The sequence below is a fragment of the Globicephala melas genome, chromosome 9, assembly GCF_963455315.2.
Source record: "Globicephala melas chromosome 9, mGloMel1.2, whole genome shotgun sequence".
Lineage (NCBI taxonomy): Eukaryota > Metazoa > Chordata > Mammalia > Artiodactyla > Delphinidae > Globicephala > Globicephala melas.
Genome location: NC_083322.1, coordinates 11985730 through 12004062, shown reverse-complemented (window position 1 = coordinate 12004062; position 18333 = coordinate 11985730). Strand labels below are relative to the sequence as shown.

At 42.3% G+C, this 18333-nt stretch overlaps 1 protein-coding gene and 1 long non-coding RNA gene across 2 annotated transcripts in view; one reads left to right on the top strand and one right to left on the bottom strand.

The window, feature by feature from the left end:
- The window catches only part of LOC132597847 (uncharacterized), a 39621-nt gene extending 21539 nt beyond the window's left edge, over window positions 1-18082 (top strand). The window contains exons 2-3 of the long non-coding RNA XR_009565244.2: window positions 2279-2312; window positions 14643-18082. This is a non-coding gene — a long non-coding RNA (uncharacterized lncRNA). The remainder of the gene's footprint in view (window positions 1-2278; window positions 2313-14642) is intronic.
- Window positions 5300-9361, bottom strand: LOC115851935 (trypsin-like). Its single transcript, XM_030854411.2, has 5 exons — window positions 9322-9361; window positions 7705-7864; window positions 6702-6955; window positions 6011-6147; window positions 5300-5491 (listed from the first exon to the last, which is right to left on the bottom strand). The coding sequence occupies exons 1-5, from the start codon at window positions 9359-9361 to the stop codon at window positions 5342-5344; spliced, it is 741 nt and encodes a 246-aa protein (XP_030710271.1). The 3' UTR covers window positions 5300-5341.
- Window positions 18083-18333: the final 251 nt, after the last annotated feature.

Genomic DNA, 18333 nt, shown 5'->3' with positions numbered 1-18333 from the left:
GATTGCTGGATCGTATGGCAAGAGTATGTTTAGAAAGTTTCCACAGCTTAGATGGAATGTAAATTAAAAAGGGATTAGACTGAGCTACTCAGAAAAAATGGATATTTTTAAGACTACATAAAGACTTTTCTAGTTGCATTTTTTCAACAAGGCAGACATTCTTACTTGACTTTTAAAAGTAAGGCTAAAATCATACCAAGATAGTAAATATCTTTATTTTTTAAAGGTCTTTTAAAATTTGATTTTAACACTAAATTTACTTGCCATAAAAGATAAATGATTAAACTAGTTTTCATTTAAATAATGAATTAAATAAGATTTCTAGGGAAAAAGAGGCTTCTATTTGTCTTATTAAAGCAAATATTCTTAGATAAATTCATCTTGAGTATACCTTGAAAATTTTTGCTCGTTAATGGGAAAACTAACAGATTATGGAGTATACCAATCTGAAGTGAAGTTACTTCTATCCAGCTTATATATCCCATGTGAAAAAATATTTACATAAGTAGCTGAACTTCCAAGTGCAAATATTGCTTTATTTTACATAGCTATCAAAGGTCCTAACCATGAAGTTGACAGTTGAGAGCCGTCTGAGAGTTTTCAGAGCAAGTGATAAGTGAATTAAATCTATCTGTTACTGTAATGAGATATAGCAAGCAAAAAAACTTTTCCTAATCTCAGACTGTTACGTCTTTACATTGCCTTATTTTTGCTATGAAATATCATGTCTTCCTGGATTTTATTGAATCATGAATTAGGTATTTATTTGTAGTAGATATCTTTTGGTGAGAGATATCTCTTCTGACTACAAAATGGGTTTTTAAATCATAGTATGCTTTCACAGGTCTTTTGATGTTGTTCTTTTGATTATACTTTGGAAGCAGATCTTTGCTTTCCGTTTACCCATTCTTTGATCCAGTTTTCTTTTCCTGTGGCATTTGCATTGATTAGCATTATATTCTCTGGTCTCTATTTATTTGTTTTCTGTTTACCCAATCAGAATGAATACACCGTGAAGGCAAGGTTTTAACTGTTTTCTTCCCTGCTGTATCTTTAGTGAATAAAACACTGTTAGGCAGGTAATAGGCCCTCAATAAGTTAAGCGGTTGGATAAATGAATAGAATAGTTACATTGTCTCCACTGTACAACATACCAAGTTTATTTAATCCATCTGCTGTTAATGACTATTTGAGTTATTTCCGGATTTTCAGTGTGATGTAGACAATACATCAGTAAGCATCCTTGATTACTCTTGGTGGAGACTGTGGCTGCCTCCTTAAAATCTATACCTCCTTTTCTTGATAGCTAACCTTATAATTACTCAGTTAACCAAATATATACCAAGTAGGCTGTGTTTATTGCAAAATGAAAAGGTTACTCGTGCGTTGATGGTGTGCCATGTAACTTAATTATAAGTTCAACAGCATAATCCTCTTCAGTTATTGGCTCAGGGATGAGAGAGTGACCAAATTCAGTTAAGGAGACACAATATGTTTGACAGCAGCTTCTGGGGAAAAAGCTTCTTTCTCCCTATACACAGGCAAGGGAGAGTATGGCTCCAACAGCTGTCTTGATCACAAGGCTTTATCCTTAGGATAAAGCTGACAGTGATGCAGAGGGCAAAGACAGAAATAAATTGGGTCCCCTGATGGCATTTTTGAATTGCTGAATCAAACCATTCTTGCAGCGCTCACTATTTCTAAGCTTCCACCAGTGCATTTTAAAGTACATGTTAAAGTATGAGTTGGACATTCTGTTGCAACTGAATGATTCCTAAATGATACACTCACACTTACACTTTTTTTTTTTTTTTTTTTTGCCGGTCGCGGGCCTCTCACTGTTGTGGCCTCTCCCGTTGCGGAGCACAGGCTCCGGACGCGCAGGCTCAGTGGCCATGGCTCACGAGCCTAGCCGCTCCGCGGCATGTGGGATCTTCCCGGACCGGGGCACGAACCCGTGTCCCCTGCATCGGCAGGCGGACTCTCAACCACTGCGCCACCAGGGAAGCCCCACATTTTTGTTTTTATAAGCACATTTTAATAGGATAGGATTCTAGAAGTTTAGTTGCTGGGCCAAAGAGCATATAGATTTCACATTTTAATATAATTTCACAAATTGTAACAAGTCAGATTTTAAATAAGAGATAGAAAATGCCAAGATATGCTGAAAAGGGACTATTGGATGGCGTCCAGAAAAATGATTTATTTGCCTTTTCATACTTTACTCTGGGCCTGCCCTGATCTCTCATCTTTTATGTTATCTCACTTATCTTTTCAGGTCTCTGAATCGTCCCTCTACCTGAGGTGGTTAGGTGAGTAGGTGTATATCGGTGGTGGTGATGGGTGGGGTAGAAGAACGTTTCAGAGGGAACAGGGAAATCTTTAAACTCATTTGTCTCTGTAGAGAAGCCTGAGATGTTTATTTAAGGTAGATATAAGGTAACATTTAAAAACAACAAAAAAAGAGGAGTTATATGTGAAATTATTTTAGGCCATAAGCAAACATAAAAGCAATTCAATAACAACTAAGGAAATACACAGGACAGATTAGTTATAACTGAACACTTAAGAGCCCTGAATGCAAGGCTAAGGAATTTGGGCTCCATCCTAGTGGCATGATAAGGTAATATTAAGGGCTCAGGACTGCTCCGTACAAATGTGCCACCCAGAGGTATACAAAGGGATGGAAAATTGGTAATAGGGGAATGTATCTTCCCATACCTTCCTCTTCTGAGATACCGGTTATGGACTGCATACCTGTGTCCCTCACCACCAAAATTCGTATGTTCAAACCCTAACACCCAAGGAGATGGTATGAGGAGTTAGGGCCTTTGGAAAGTTTAGATGAGGTCATAAAGGTGGAGCCCCCATGACGGAATTAGTGCTCTTACAAGAGGGAGATGCTGTTACCTAACACAAGTCTGTGTGCCTGACACAATGAGGCCAAACAATACCAAAACATCAGAGTTTGGAGCAGAGAAAGGTTTATTGCAGGGCCATGCAAGGAAATAGGTGGCCCATACCTTAAAAACCCTAAACTCCCTGAAAGCTTTCAGCAAAGCCCTTTTATAGGAAAGCTGAGGGAGCAGCGTGGCTAGTTGTTGCAGATTTCTTGCTGTCAGATCCTTTGTTCTTGAGGTCAGGTCGCTGTCAGGTCACGATGTTCCTGTAAACCTCCACCAAAACAAATGTTGTTCTCTGTTCTGACAAGAAAGTGCAAGGTCCCAAGGCTCGACTTTCGCCCTCTGAGGTCCAGGCTCTGGCTAAGAAGAGGGGGTCCCCGCACAGGAGGTTTACCTGCCCGGGAGTGCTCGTCCAGCACCCAGGCCCCGCCGAAGACGTAGTTCTCCGCTGACGATGCCCTCAGGGCCAGGTCCCCAGACCCTGCCCAGCTGTCATCACTGAGGGAGCCAGGCACCCAGGACCCAGCCAGTGCTCAGGCTCCTCAGGCCACCCAAAGCGGGGCTGGGGAGCAGGTCCTGTGGACCCATGCAGACTGCTGCGGCCATTAGGTCGCAGAGGCAGGGAGCGGGGAGAGGCTCCCCCCGCCTCAAGGCCTGGGCCCGGCCAGTGGGCTGCCGTGGCGAGGGCTCTGGAGCTCTGCAGGACACAGCACCCAGCCTGTCCCCGAGGCCCCCCCAGCGCACCTGCTGGCCCTTGATACACCTCTTACCATACGCCCTGCCCGCCGCGAGGACCACGACATGGCCAACCGTTGGCCAAGGGCGACCCCCACCCGCCAGGGTCTCCTGCTTCTGATCTCGCAGTAACAGTTGCTCAGTAACAGGGTAACGGCCGCGTGCTATTGGCTGCACGCCTGCCCCGCCCCTATTACAATACTAGAGTCAGTTCTCTCAGCCATGAGAGGATACAGCAAGAAGGCAGCTGTCTACAAGCCAGAAGGGGGCCCCCACTATCTCCTGTGTCACCTTGATCTTGGACTTTCCAGTCTCAAAAACCGTGAGTAATTAATGTCTATTGCTTAAGCCACGCAATCTGTGGTTTTCTGGTTACAGAGCACCAACTGACTAAGGTAATACCCATCCTTCACCGTATCACGTTATCCTACTGGGACTACAAACATTTTTACCTTTCAGAACTCCTCGACCTATTCCAATGCTGTTATGCTCAGACCATATTGTATCTTTCATCCTTGATTCATACCAAATACACATAGGAATCATGTACTGGGACCTGTACTCCTAATCATCCTCTAGGTGATCCAAGGAAAAATGAAAAGTTGCAGGGAACAACATTGAAGAACTAAAGCGGGGTGTCTGTGCTGCCTCTCTGGATAGGGCGGAAGAGTACAGAGAACACCACCCCTATGGTCAAGACTTTTATGATCTCAGGGTAACAGATCAATTTTCCACAAAACTTATCTGCATTTGCACCTTTTTTTGCTTACAGTTCAAAATAGTACCTACGTTGAGCTGGGGTTTGGGCGGTCTAGTGTGGGACGGGTACAGATTACCGGCAGAAATCATGCATGCTGTAGAGTAAAATTCCAGATGGAAAACAAGAGTATCTTGGAGAATAAAAGAAATAGGTAGATGAAACCTTGGAAATACAGGACCTGTACTTTTTAAAACATTCTCCATGTAGCCTTTCCCCTAGTCTAGCCTCACAGAGTTTCAGGTAGATTAGAGACAAAGGGAGAGCACAGGGTCACACAGCAGCAGCAAAGCGATGGGATAAGAATGGCTGGGGCTTCACTTCAGCTGCACAGTGAACTAGTTGAGTGACTTTAGGCAGTTGATTTTAACCTTCTGCATTTTAGTGTCATTATCTGTGTAAAAATATAGTGGTAACAGTGATGGCTAACCTTACTCATCTTTATAGCCCAAACATCCACACGGAGTCTGGTGATGTAGGTGAGCAGTAATTTTTTTATTTTTTTTGCGGTACACGGGCCTCTCACTGTTGTGGCCTCTCCCGTTGCGGAGCACAGGCTCCGGACGCGCAGGCTCAGCGGCCATGGCTCATGGGCGCAGCCGCTCCGCGGGATGTGGGATCTTCCTGGACCAGGGCACGAACCCGCGTCCCCTGCATTGGCAGGCGGACTCTCAACCACTGCGCCACCCGGGAAGCCCAGTAATTTATTTTGATGAGGCTGAATGAATGACTAAATAACCTTTCAAATTCCATCTTCATGTAATAGTTCAACTCTATATCCACCCTCTTCTCAGTAGCCACATTGAAGAGAAAGTACACAAACCAAGTAAGGACACTTCTTGGATATATCTGGTACAGGAGAAAATGTTTTTATTTAGATACTGTTTTCAGGATGGGAGGAAGGTGAAGCTGACTAACATGGAGGGTCATGAAGAGATGACGCCGTTTAGTTGTCAGCGATAGTCTTCTGAATCCAGTTCACATAGTTGCAGACCTTAGTGTAGACACCAGGTTTGCCTTTCAGAGCGCAGCCATAGCCCCAGGAGACAATGCCCTGGAGCTGTCCATTGCAGACCACAGGGCCACCAGAGTCACCCTGGGCAAGAAGGAAGAGCCAGTTAGAACTCACAGCTGTGCCCAGATGGGAGAAAGGCTCAAAGGTGTTCCTCCTTTACCCGGGGACCACCTTCCCAGGCTGCTGACCCTCCATGAAGCCCTTCTCTTTCCCTGGAAAACCAACCCTCAGTCTCCATACTGGACCCCTATTCTTTCCCCTCCTTTGAACTCCCTCTTTCCTTAGTTGCAGGGCTGTAGTGCCAAGAAGAGGTGGACCGGGCAGTGCAATGCTGCCCATCTAGCCCTGCTCCTTTCAAAGTTTCCTTCTGCTCTAGCCCTCCTCAGAAGCCCGCCTGGATGTACTGTTTGCACATGATCTTCTGTGTATCTTTTCCCCTGATCCCTAACCATTAATATGGCAAAATGAATTTATCATTTATCCCAAATCTATCCCTCAGCCCTCATAATCAGCCCCAGGGACAGCTTTTCAATTGTCTGAGTTTCCGAAAAGAGATATGTGAAGCTGAGCTGGAAGGAGAAGGCGTGCAAAGCAACTAACCTGGCAAGAGTCCTTTCCGCCCTCCAGGAAGCCCAGGCACATCATGTTTTTGGAGATCTGTTCGGGATAGGCACTGTGGCAAACGCTGTCAGACAGGATGGGAGCTTTCAGACACTGCAGGAGCTCAGGGAAGTTGGCTGTTGGGAGTGAGAGTGGAAATGGAAGAGGATTACCCATCCAATCTGGGAAATTTCTTTCTCAGTATCTCTCCCCCCTCTTCCCAATATCCCCATTCCTTCTCTCAGATTGCAGGTAACTTCTATTTTGGAAGAACAAGTTATATCTGGAGGGTCTTCCAAACGGTTTTCATCAACAGATTGTTCTCTCTCTGACACTAGCATCAGTGACCATAGATCTCAAATCTAGAGACTTTATTTCTGAAGCGGGGCTATGCTTTGAAAAGTTCCAAATCTCTTAGTCTCTGTTCTGTGTACCTCCTCGCGTTTTGGTTCCCTGCAAATCACTAATCACATTTTAGTTGCATACCTGGCAACTTTACCGTAGTGCTTTTTTGTTGTGTTGTCAAGCAGAGGAATGTTACGCATTTCAATTAGTATATTCTAAGACTCCATAGAACCCCACTATTCTCTGGGAATCAGCCTTGAGTGAGAGCTCGGGCTAACTGACGCTGAACACGTTTTTCACCTCTAGGATTCTCAGACTTGGTGATTCTGTTCCAGGTGACACTTACAGCCACTGCTCTTGGTGTTGCCCCAGCCAGAGATGAGACACTGGGTACCAGCAGCTGCACAACGTGTTGGCAGAGGGATAGTGGCTACTTGATTGTTGAGAGTGGCAGGTGGGTCCAGTTTAATCAGCATGATGTCGTTATCCAAGGTCCTTTTGTTGAACTTGGGATGGACGATGATCTTGGCTGCTTTGATGAATTGCTCATTGCCCTCAAGGACTTCAATGTTGTGTGCTCCCAGGCCCACCTTCATTCGGCTGGATTAAAGGGTTACAAGTTCTCTAAGTCTCCAACGTGAGCTCCTTCCCATTCCATTACAGCCCAGTCTTGAGCATAAGCACAGACAGAAGCCCCCACATACACACACAGGTTAGTGTGCACTTAAGGTAGTCCTACCACCTACGGCACAGGTTAGAGGATTCCTTAGGTAGGTGTCACTCCAAGGCCAGACTCACAACCCAACATCTTGCTAGATTCATTAGGTGTAGGAATGGGAACCAAATGATGCCAGTCAAGCAGTGGGAGGTGAAAAGGCAACTGGTGTTGATTAATCTGGTTGGGATTATCAATTATTGTAGGGAGTCGTGGCAGGCCTCAGAGATATGGCAGAATATTAAGGGAATAGAATGAGTTGTGTTTATCTTTAGGTTGTACTGGAAATGTCCTGTGTTTTGTTACTTGCATATGCCATGTTTTTCCTTGTTGAGCTATAATGATTAGAGCTGTTAAGGTACTCTAGGTATATTTAATCACTCACTATTTTTCTTGCTATGTCTTTATTGCCCTCATTTGGAAGGCCATCAGGGAACTCTAAGGGTATCTTTTTGTGGGAAAATCCCTCAATGCATACAACGCCTGGGCCGGTGTGGGGGGGGCGGATAATGAGGTCTTGAAATCTGAATGCTCCCCCCTCAAGCATAACTCTGTAGTTCTCCCTGATTGTGCTTTGGCAGGGCTGGGGATGACCTGACCTCAGAGAACAGGGCTGTGAGTATTGGTTACTTACGACTTGTAGCAGTGAGCCGCGGACACCACCCACTGGTCACTGATGAGGGAGCCCCCGCAGAAGTGGTAGCCGGAGTTCAGGGACACCTGGTAGGGGATAGAATGCGCTTCACAGGTGTAGCCCCCGACAATCTTGTCATCATCATCAGTGGGGAAAGCAACTGACAGAGAGAAGTTGGAGCTATTGTGGAATTTCTACTCAGAAGCAAGGTTTTGCAGATTAACCAGAAAAAACATAGGTCATGTTTTCTTGTCATACATAATCAGGAAACAGTGATTTTAATATAATTGTTTCCAAAATCTTATCGTTCTATACATTTAACACATGTGCTACTTACACTATTATAAGTATCTCATTTTTAATTTATGCTTTAAATTTGATCAATAGACTGATTTTTTTACATATGTCACACACACACACACACACACACACACACACACACACATACATACAAATCAGAGACTCCTTACGTGATAAATGCCTTGAAGCCCACTACCTGAGAATATAAAGAATACTTTTTACACAGAAGCTTGTTTGCTAAGGAGACATTTAAGTATGCGTTCAATAAAGCTTTGCCGTCACCATGATTGTGTTTATTTGTAGAGTTCAGTATAGGATAAACACCACATGAGGTAACAGAAAGGAAACTTAAATACCACCTGAGAATGTTCTGGCCTGGAAAAAATGGGGAGTTTTGTACTTTTGTTTCCACAATCTCTTCTTGGTTCTCACCTAAAATGTTAACTAAATTATCTCATAGAACATTATAAGGTTTCTCTCTCTAATGTTTCCCCTCATCCCAATTATATTTCCAACATTTTTAATTTATTCAGCACTGTAAATTTTGGACCACTGATTTATTATGATTTCTAAGGACTCCAAATGTCTGGAATTATATGATATATGCCCTGTTGTTCATATATTTTAAAGTAATTTGAAATAGACTTTTTTGATATGTAAATATGTGTATTGAATTTATTTATAACAACCAAATTCGGGAAAATTCTGTAGTAAGTTTGAAGTGTACAATAGTATTGAATAGTATAAAAACAGAAATAGTCATTTCTCTATTTCTTTTCATGATTGCATGACATGTTGTTTTACATCAGAGAGATTTCATTAGTGAAGATGTGGTAAAACCAGCCCATAGCTTTTATTCACGAGAAATAGAGTGTCTTTTCCTGTTGCGATCTCTCTTAAGATGCCCTTTAGTACAGAGGAGACTCGGGCTGTGATACTCACAGACTCTTCAAGGAGAACAAGATTAGTCTTTAGTCCCAATTATTAACTCCAAGTTCTTATAAAGATCAAAACAACATTCCCTTAACATTGACTATCTTTTCTTTTTCACTCTTACTTCATAGACTGTACCCGAAATTCAGGGCAGATTCTTCCTTTTAATACTTTCTACACTGATCACCCCTGCCCCGCATCATCTTCTCCAGCAAGTGAGATTTAGTTATCTACAGACATATGTACTGTACACTGTTGTTTCAACATCTTAAGCCTCTTAAGTACAGAGATTATATTCCGCATTCATTATTGTCTTCCAGAGTAGAAAGTGCATCCTTAAAAAAGTCACAGACACCTACTGATCACTTATTGATCAAGACTCACCAGCGACTCCCAAGAGAGCAAGAAAGATGAAGGTCGTCATGGTTGCTCCCCGGATCTGGACTAGGGACTATGCTGAAGGGTTTCCATCCACAGCTATTTATACCACCAGGTTTCTCATTGACACCCATGGCCACAGGTGCCGGAAATGTGCTTTCTTCACTGGAAAGTCACAAATCCAAATTTAGAATTCAATTCCGTGCCACATTGAAGATGATTCAGCATCCAATTTAAACATCCACTTTTGTCCACTTTTGCAGAGGTTATGGGAATGGAAAAAATGAACCCACCTGGTAGAAACTGTTCCCCATAATAGAAAAGTAAGTTGGAGTAAGGTCACAGATCAGGGCTGCAGGTGTCCTGATTCCCAGAGAAAAAATTTAGGTACTTGGTTGTCACAAGCATGAACTTTTATGCTGAGGATTATCTTGAGAGCTATAGCCTTAATGTAATTAACATTGCCTGTTTCAGAATTATATAATTTGTCTTGCAGTAGCTCTGGCCTTGTATACCCATGTGAATGTTTCATTATTGATAGGAACACTTGTTCTCCTAAAAAAAGAAAAACATTTCTGATTTGAAACCACAATAGTTCAAAATAGGAAAGGGAAAGAATGAGAATAATTTATCCTTATCTGAACTTAGTATTTAATAGGCATATGCTAAATACTTAGCCTATTTGTTAAACTAGTAATTCTCAAAACAAGCCTACAAGATCCCTATTATAATTCCCATTTAACAGTTGGGAAAACTGAGGCTCACAAAAATATAAGGGACTTTACCAAAACCACAAAGCAAATCCATGGTAGGGTCAGGATTCCAGCCCCGGAAATCGGGCTTCACTGCCTGTGCTCTCAAGCACTACGTAACACTTCCCTAGTCAGTTCACCAAAGTCTGGACACCAAGATAATACGGAGTTCTTGGCCAGCGAAGAGACAATGGGAATTTATTGAGTGCGTACTATAATATGTATCAAACCCTGGGGGTGGGATTTTGATACATCTATTCATTCAGTCCTTACAAACAACTTTATAAGTGTTGTGCTCTAATTTTTGCCATTTTATAGATGGGGAGGTTGTGGCTTAGAGAAGGTAAGTTTTTTTTCTCAAATGTTCAGTACTATGAGGTGATCCATACAGAGTTCAAACACAAGCAACCTCACTTCAGAGCCCACGCCCTCCATTGTGATGACGTACACATAATACAGGAATGATGGAATAACATTTATATTTTAAGGCAGGACAAGAAAAGTTCAACATTACGTTCTCTCTGTGTCAGGTAATTTTATGCCCTTTCCTTCAATGAGTCTGTTTTTCCTTTGCTTTGGCTTCTCTAGTCACTTTCCTGGTTAATACATCACCAGTCACTGAGGCTGTGCTGTGCTGGCTCTTGACCAGTACAATGTGTAGGGAAATTTTACATAAGAACTTCTCCCCTTGAAACATAATATACTAAGAAACTTACGAAAAAACTGAAGTAAACAAGGAAATTTTAAATAAGAACTTCTCCCCTTGAAACATGATATACTAAGAAACTTACGAAAAAACTGAAGTAAACAATCAGGGCAAATCGGTGTTCGTGAATAGAATGTTCTTCCCTGGTAAAGTGAATCCTGGAACCAGGCTGCGTTTTCCCTGAGAATCGGCTCAAGGGTTCCATTGGTCTGGGGGCATTTCTCTTCTAGCCACATGTGGTTCTCTCCACGTTTCATGTGCAGGGTCAGAAACCTTTTCTTTTTCCTGTAAAGGGCCAGATAGTAAATGTTTTAGGCTTTGCAGGCAATATATATGGTCTCTGTCACTACTACTCTACTCTTGTCCATGAGCAACTCTAAAGAGTACATGAATAAGTGAGTGCAGCCGTGTTTTTTTTTGGGGGGGGAAGGGGTGTCTGGACTTTAATATCCTCATAGATAAAATGAATACCCAGAGAAAATAATGGGGAAATGGGAGAAGTTAATCTTTGATCCACATATCAGAGTTTTGTTAAAGTGCCAACTTAGTTCAGTTATGTCTCTGTCAGAATTCACTTCACATTTCTCTCTCTTCCCATTTGCAGCCATATCCTACCTCCATTCCTCAAGATTAGGCTGGTAAAGCAGGCTTAATAAAAGGACAATTAAGGGCTTCCCTGGTGGTGCAGTGGTTGAGAGTCCGCCGAGGGACGTGGGTTCGTGCCCCGGTCCTGGAGGATCCCACGTGCCGCGGAGCGGCTGGGCCCGTGAGCCATGGCCGCTGGGCCTGCGCGTCCGGAGCCTGTGCTCCGCAACGGGAGAGGCCGGGAGAGGCCACGGCGGTGAGAGGCCCGCGTACCACAAAATAAATAAATAAAAGAACAATTAAGTTTTATCATAGAGGTTCTCAGGTATGTAACCTGAGACCCACAGCTGTCAGAACAGCATGCGCAAATGCCATCTTGAAATAATTTGGAAACTTGCCACTTGTGAATATGATAGTGAGTGGCTAGTGAGGCATTTATTAAGAGAAAACATTCTATTGGATTGGAAGGCAATGAGATTAGGAAGAGAGACAGAGATGGATGAAGGTGAAAATGATGCTGAAGGTCAAAATAGAGCATCATAAATGGAAAATGACAAGAAAGAGGGAAAAATTAGAGTACGCACCCCACATTAATTTTTTGACAAAGACAGTTTTCTTTCAGATATTTATATCCCCACCAGGAAAACTTTTTGTGATCTGTCTCCAAGCTCCATCATCCCAACCTTCTTCAATATACCCACCTTGCTTTTATGGGATACATTTCCTAAATCAAAGTATACAGATATCCAAAGAGTTCCATTACTAGGCTCAGAAATATTTTTCTATTATAGTTTTGGAAATTCGGGGATTAGGAAAAACCTAGTAGGCACCTTGAATTCCACTCTAGGAAGGAGACATAGTTCCTGGGACATAGGCTAGTGAGCAACCATTCACAAGTGCTGTAACCCTCAAAACTCTCAGTCATTGTCACTTTGCTACTTCATCCTTGTGAGTGACAGTCATCAAAGTATTTAGCAATCTTAGTAGAGAAGACAGGTTCACATAGGATAAGTCATGTCAAGCTGATCCCATTTTCTTTTGGGTGAGCTCGCTAGATTGAAGAATTTGGAAGAAATTGGGACTAGCATGTCTTGTTTTCAGCAAAGCACTTGACAATGTTTCCATGGTAGTTTTGCAGTTTCCATGGCATTTTTGCAGGTAAGGAGTTGATACATGCTCTTGTAGCTGTACTCCAAGGTAGATTCCCAGCTGATTAACAACTTTTCTCCAAAGTGCTGTCTCAGAGCCCATATGAAATGTAGCAAGAAGTCCCTGAGGTCTCTGATTTGAGGTCACAGAAAGCCATGTAGCTGATTTGCTAGTGACCCAGAGCTGAGAAGAATCAACACCACAGGTGACTGAATCAAGGCACCAAAGATGTAACATCCAATGTAAAAATCTCCCTGGTTTGTCCAAGTAGTTCTCCAATCATTTTACTCTCTTAAGTGCTACCACCAGACTCAACTTTGACCCACGATTTGATATAATGCCATTCCTAGACAAATGGGATTCAAGGAGATCAAGGCTAATGACAGAGCCTCAAGTAACATTGGCCAATCATCACCCTGGGCTCTTGTCTCCTCTCTGCTCAAGCATCTGAGCTGTCACCATTTCCTTGTGACCAAGTCCTCATTTGATCACCATCTCCAATTAATGGCTTTCTTTTGTTCTCAGGTTTTTGTGTCAATACCCACTTAGTATCCTAACTCCTTAGAAAAGTGTTCAGCTTTACCAGTCTGAAGCCAAACTGTCACCCCCAAGCCCAACCTACTGCCTTCTTCCCATCCCTCTGAGGCTCACAGCCATCTTCATGGGGGGTAGGGGATGGGTCTATTCCTCTCAGTCCTGCCAAAGTAACCCCAACCCACCTTTTGAGGTGCTGGCACAGGTCATAAAAGGGAAAGAGGGAATGTGAGCTGAAGAAACAAACAAGGGCAGGGATTCCTCAAGCACATCCCCCTCAGGACCAGGGAAGTGCACTGAGAAGACAGGAACCTGGGCAGGGAGACACCGGGTCCCATCCTGTCTGAGCTGAGGAGGGCTCCAGGCCCCTCTGCTGTGTGGTCCTTTGTCTCCTGGGAGCAGGTGGGACAGCTTTGTCTTTGAACTTCTAGCTTTTTTCATGGAGCTGCCTCAGGAGACTCTCTGAATGTGGTTTCTTAATTCCTCAGGCCCTATGGACACTGGAATTATATTGTTATTATAACTTGAATTTTGTTGCAAGATTTGATTTCCTTGTCATGAAGACAGCTAGATTTTGAGCTCCTGAAGCAAACATTTTGTGTTTACATCCCCAGTTTGTAACTCTGTCTCTGGAACGGAGTAGATGCTTAAGCACCTCTTTGCCCCTCGGGCACTTGAACCCCATCTACAATATCCCCACCAAAGGTCATCCAGCCTCTGTTGCAGAGAGGAGATCATGGTATCTCCTCAACCATCCAGTTAGAAAATTCTTCCTTGTGTTGAACCAGGAAACAGTCTATTTAAAGCTCTGACCATTTTTTCTTAGTCTTGTCCCTTGGGAAGATAGAACCAGGAGAGTCATAGTAAGAAAATAAGTGGTCACTAGAGGCCAAAACCAGCAGAAGATTGTGGGTTCTAGAATAGTACAAGGAGAGTCAAGATAAGCCAGGGTTCCAGTCCGTTAGAGACTCCTTTACCTCTGTATACAGCAGGGACACATCTCAAAAGGCAATCTCAAAAGTTGTTTCACATTACTGGAGAAAGGCATGCCAGATAGTACTAGCTGAAGCTAGAGGCTAGCTTCATTTTAGACAACCTAGCAGAGCTATTTCTTAGAAAGAATAAATTGGTATAGGACTAGTTAGAGAGCTTAAAGATCTGGTTAAACTCCTCTCCTTCAAAAACCCTTTTCCAACTCTGGCAGACCCCAAATGATAACTGTTTTTTCTATATATTCTTTCAGTGCTGGTAAATACAGTTTATACCCCCTTATTTTATTTTATTTATTTATTTATATTGAAATATAGTTGGTTTACAATATTATATTATTTTCAGGTGTACAGAATAATGCTTCAATATTTTATAGATTATACTGCATTTCAAGTTATTACAAAATAATGACTATAGTTAGATAAGCAACAAGGATATGTGGTATACCCATTATTTTACGATCGGTGAAATATATAGTTATTTCTTTCTTCAGGTGCTTCATCTTGATATTGGCTCTGTTTTACTGTCTAGAATATTCACGTACACCAAAAACAAATCTGTATATTCTATGGTTTTTGTTTCTTATTGTTTTATTTCTCCTTTCCACACAGAACCCATTGCTATCAGGGCGCTTCTGTTGATTCGCATGGAATCAATATGGCTGTTTGGTGACCAGAACATAGCATGGGACCAGTCCTTGAAGAAGCTGAGACTTCAGTCAGGCTCTCAAATGATGAGAAGAAAGCATCTGGTTGTGGTTCTAAAGCCTGGGATCCTAGCAAGATGAACAGGTGGTGATTAGACTGTTTGCTCATCTGGGAGTGTTGGAAGGTAACCCCTAGGGAGGAAATAGTGAAAAGCATGTAGTGGGCTCTCAGGAATAGCTGTTGTTTCAGGCAAAAGGAGTACACCTTTAATATGTCATGCAAGACTGACAGGTAAGAAGGGGGGTTTTGATGGGAAGGAGAAAAAAGAAAATAATTAAGATATGTATATTATCTTGATTGTGGGGATGGTATAGGTGTTTTCATATGTCCACACTCCTCAAATGGTACACATTAGATGTGTGCAGTTCTTTTCATATCAATTGTACCTCAATAAAGCTGTTAAAAATAAATAAAATAGGGACTTCCCTGGCGGTCCAGCGGTTAAAACTCTGCGCTTCCAATGCAGGGGACGTGGGTTCGATCTCTGGTCGGGGAACTAAGGTCCCACATGCCACTCGGTGCGGCCAAATAAATAAATAAAATAAAATTATGGAGGACAACATGCAGGAAATTTTAAAAAGGAATTGGAAAAAAAAAAAGATACAGCCTGTGACCTTAAAAAGAGAAAATTCAGTAGGGAAGACGAGTACCCACATGACAAAAATGTGTTATAATAGGAGGGGAAAAAAAAAAAAGGGAAAATCTAGGACTTTTGGAACCAAGAAACTGGCATTGCTTCCTGGAGGACAGGGTGAAAAAAATGAGAAATGCAAGTTGTTCAAAGAAGTCCAGGTAAATTAAGTACACGTTCATTAGCTATAATCATCACCCTGTCTGGATCTGTCTAGAGCGTATGGGAAACAGACAAGGTCTGTGTGAGGTTCTGCAAATTATGCAATAAGCATCCTGTGACGTGAAATATCTCGGTTGTCAGAGGACTGAACTGGTGCATTTCTTTGTATCTCTGCAGGAAGGAGCCCAGTGCAAGACGACAGAGACCATGCCAAGCGAGGAGGGCATTCCTGAGTGAGTGGGGTGTTGGAGCCCAAGTAGGGTGAGGCCAGCAGGCTGGTGAAGCCCAGCAGATTGAGAAGGGCACCCACACGGGGCAGGGCATGCCTGTTGTGGGGTATCGGAAACTGGACTGCGGTAAGGAGGGTTCTGACGTGGGTAGACGCTCTGACACAGGGTCAGACCCAAGCAGAGTGAGAAGGATATTTACAAAGGAGCAAAGGTGGCCATTGCAATGGACAGCTGGGTACCTGCAAGGATCCAATATGTAAATCTATGAAGGATAACAGGAGCCAGGTTTCTCAGTATTGGATAAGGGGATTGCAAATATGGAAAGGCAGAACACTAGAATAAACCTTACAATATTGCAATTGGATACAGAAGTATTTCTGTAAACTCATGGTTTTTCCATATGCATAGATAAATTTAGAATTAAAGATACATGTAAATGTGTGTACATGTATGTACATATATATATACGTATATTCCCGAACTCTGTCCACTGTGATGATCCTAGTCACCCCCAAAGCCCAGATGTAGTGCCCATGTCTTATTTTCTGAACACCATTATCCAATGTTTTATCTATGTATGGTGATAGATGGTAACTAGAATTATTGTGGTGATTATTTTGTAATGTACAGAAATATTGAATTGTTGTGTTATGCACCAAGAAATAATATAGTGTTGTAGGTCAATTATACTTCAAACAGGCGAACGAACAAACAAACAAACTCATAGCAAAAGAGAGCAGAGGCAAGAGGTTGGGCAAGAGGGAATTGGATGAAAGTGGTCAAAAGGTACAAACTTCCAGTTATAACATGAACAAGTACTGGGCATGTCATGTACAACATGATGAATATAATTAACATTGCTCTGTGTTATGTATGAAAGTTAAGAGAGTAAATCCTAGAAGTTCTCATCACAAGGAAAAAGAATTTTCTTCCATTTTGTATCTATGTGAAATGATGGACGTTCATTAAACTTATTGTGATAATCGTTTCATGATGTATGTAAATCACATAAGTATGCCGTACACCTTAAACTTACACAGTGCTGTATGTCAATTATATCTCAGTAAAACTGGACGAAAAAACACACAAAAATAAATAAATACCATAATCCACTCAAAGGAACCAGGACTTTGCAGAAACAGCTGATACCAAGACGGAGACAGGGAAAGTACAAGATGAGACTTGGATGTCTTCTTGTGCCATGAAGGAAGGAAATACTCAAAGAATGATGGAGACCCTGACAGGAAGGAAGGTTTAAGAAGGGAAACAATTTCCCTATTTCCATATCTCCTTTGGATAATACTTGATACACATTGAAAAATTATTATTCTATACCTATCCTTTAAAATTAAAGAAAAAAATAGTACCAAAAGCTCACCTCATGCCAGGCAAATTAATTTTTAGCATTTACATTTCAGCCTTGTATCCTAACTTCCATAAAGCCGCCAGTAAAAATACACTAACAGCAACCATACCACATTTGGAACACATTTTTTAAATGGTTAGATTGACTCATTACATATGGTCTCTTACTATTTTCCATTATATTCATTTATGCATTTGTTCATTAAATAAGCATGTATTAAGTACCTGCAAAGTGTTGAGTATAGTTAGATGAGCTGAGGACACTGGGAGGTCCCGGCACATCAGCCTGGTAAACGGCGGGGAGGAGTTTACCCTAACTGGCTCATGCTGTTTCAGACTTGGACAGAGGCTCGGAGGCCATTATTTCAGACTCTCCCCTCATCCAGGTTTCATGGATGAAGAAATGAGAAGGTGAGAAGATGAAATGATTGAGCCATCTAAAAACCAATTATATTTTAACGTTCCTAAAATACACACTTTAAAACTCTCCAAACTATACATTATCTGAAAAACCTGATTTATTGCTCCTATAAGTCTAGTAGCATTTTGAGGATGAGAACATTGTCTTTTTCACAAATGCTTGTTGAGCTAATTAAAATAGTCTATGTGCTCCATGAGGGTCTGTTTTACTCCCTTCTCTATTCCTAGTCCTTGAACAATACCTGGCATATATAGTACATGTTCAACAAACACTTATTGAAAAATATTTTAAAAAAAGAAGAATATGCTAAGCAAGTGTGTATATGGTGGTGGTAGTTGGCGATGTTTCGCCAGCACGTGATACGGTGCTTCAGATGTCTCCTTGCCTGTGTATTTCCCTGCCTTAAACGTCTCTGCTTCATCCCTACCCATCATCTCTGCTCTCAGTGCTCTATCAGGAGGACTGGGGTCCCATGACTGAGATGAGGTTAACGTGCCTCTTTGACCCCTATGAGGAGCTGTGACTTTACTGAAACTCCCGGCTAGAACGGAGCGGGGGAGGGGGACGTGGGGAGGGAAGGTGTGTGGACAGTTGAGAGCACTAAGGTCCATTGCACGTGGCACCTGCCCAACCTCAGTAGCAGTGTATCTGCTATCCCTTTGGCTTGCAGCCCTCAGAGCCTTTTGTTTTGTCCCTGCATCTTCCTCTGTGTATATCTGCTCCATATTCAGGCTCAGCAACCCAAGGAGGTGAGATGCTCCTGGGGATACAGGTTGCAGCGTATTC

Bases quoted from the DNA above. Each gene is read 5' to 3' on its own strand.
- LOC115851935 (XM_030854411.2), bottom strand. From the start codon at position 9,361: ATGACGACCTTCATCTTTCTTGCTCTCTTGGGAGTCGCTG. The intron at 7,865-9,321 runs GTGAGTCTTGAT...TCTCTCTGTCAG, and splicing joins TGCTCTCTTGGGAGTCGCTG to TTGCTTTCCCCACTGATGAT. The intron at 6,956-7,704 runs GTAAGTAACCAA...CCTTTAATCCAG, and splicing joins GCGGCTCACTGCTACAAGTC to CCGAATGAAGGTGGGCCTGG.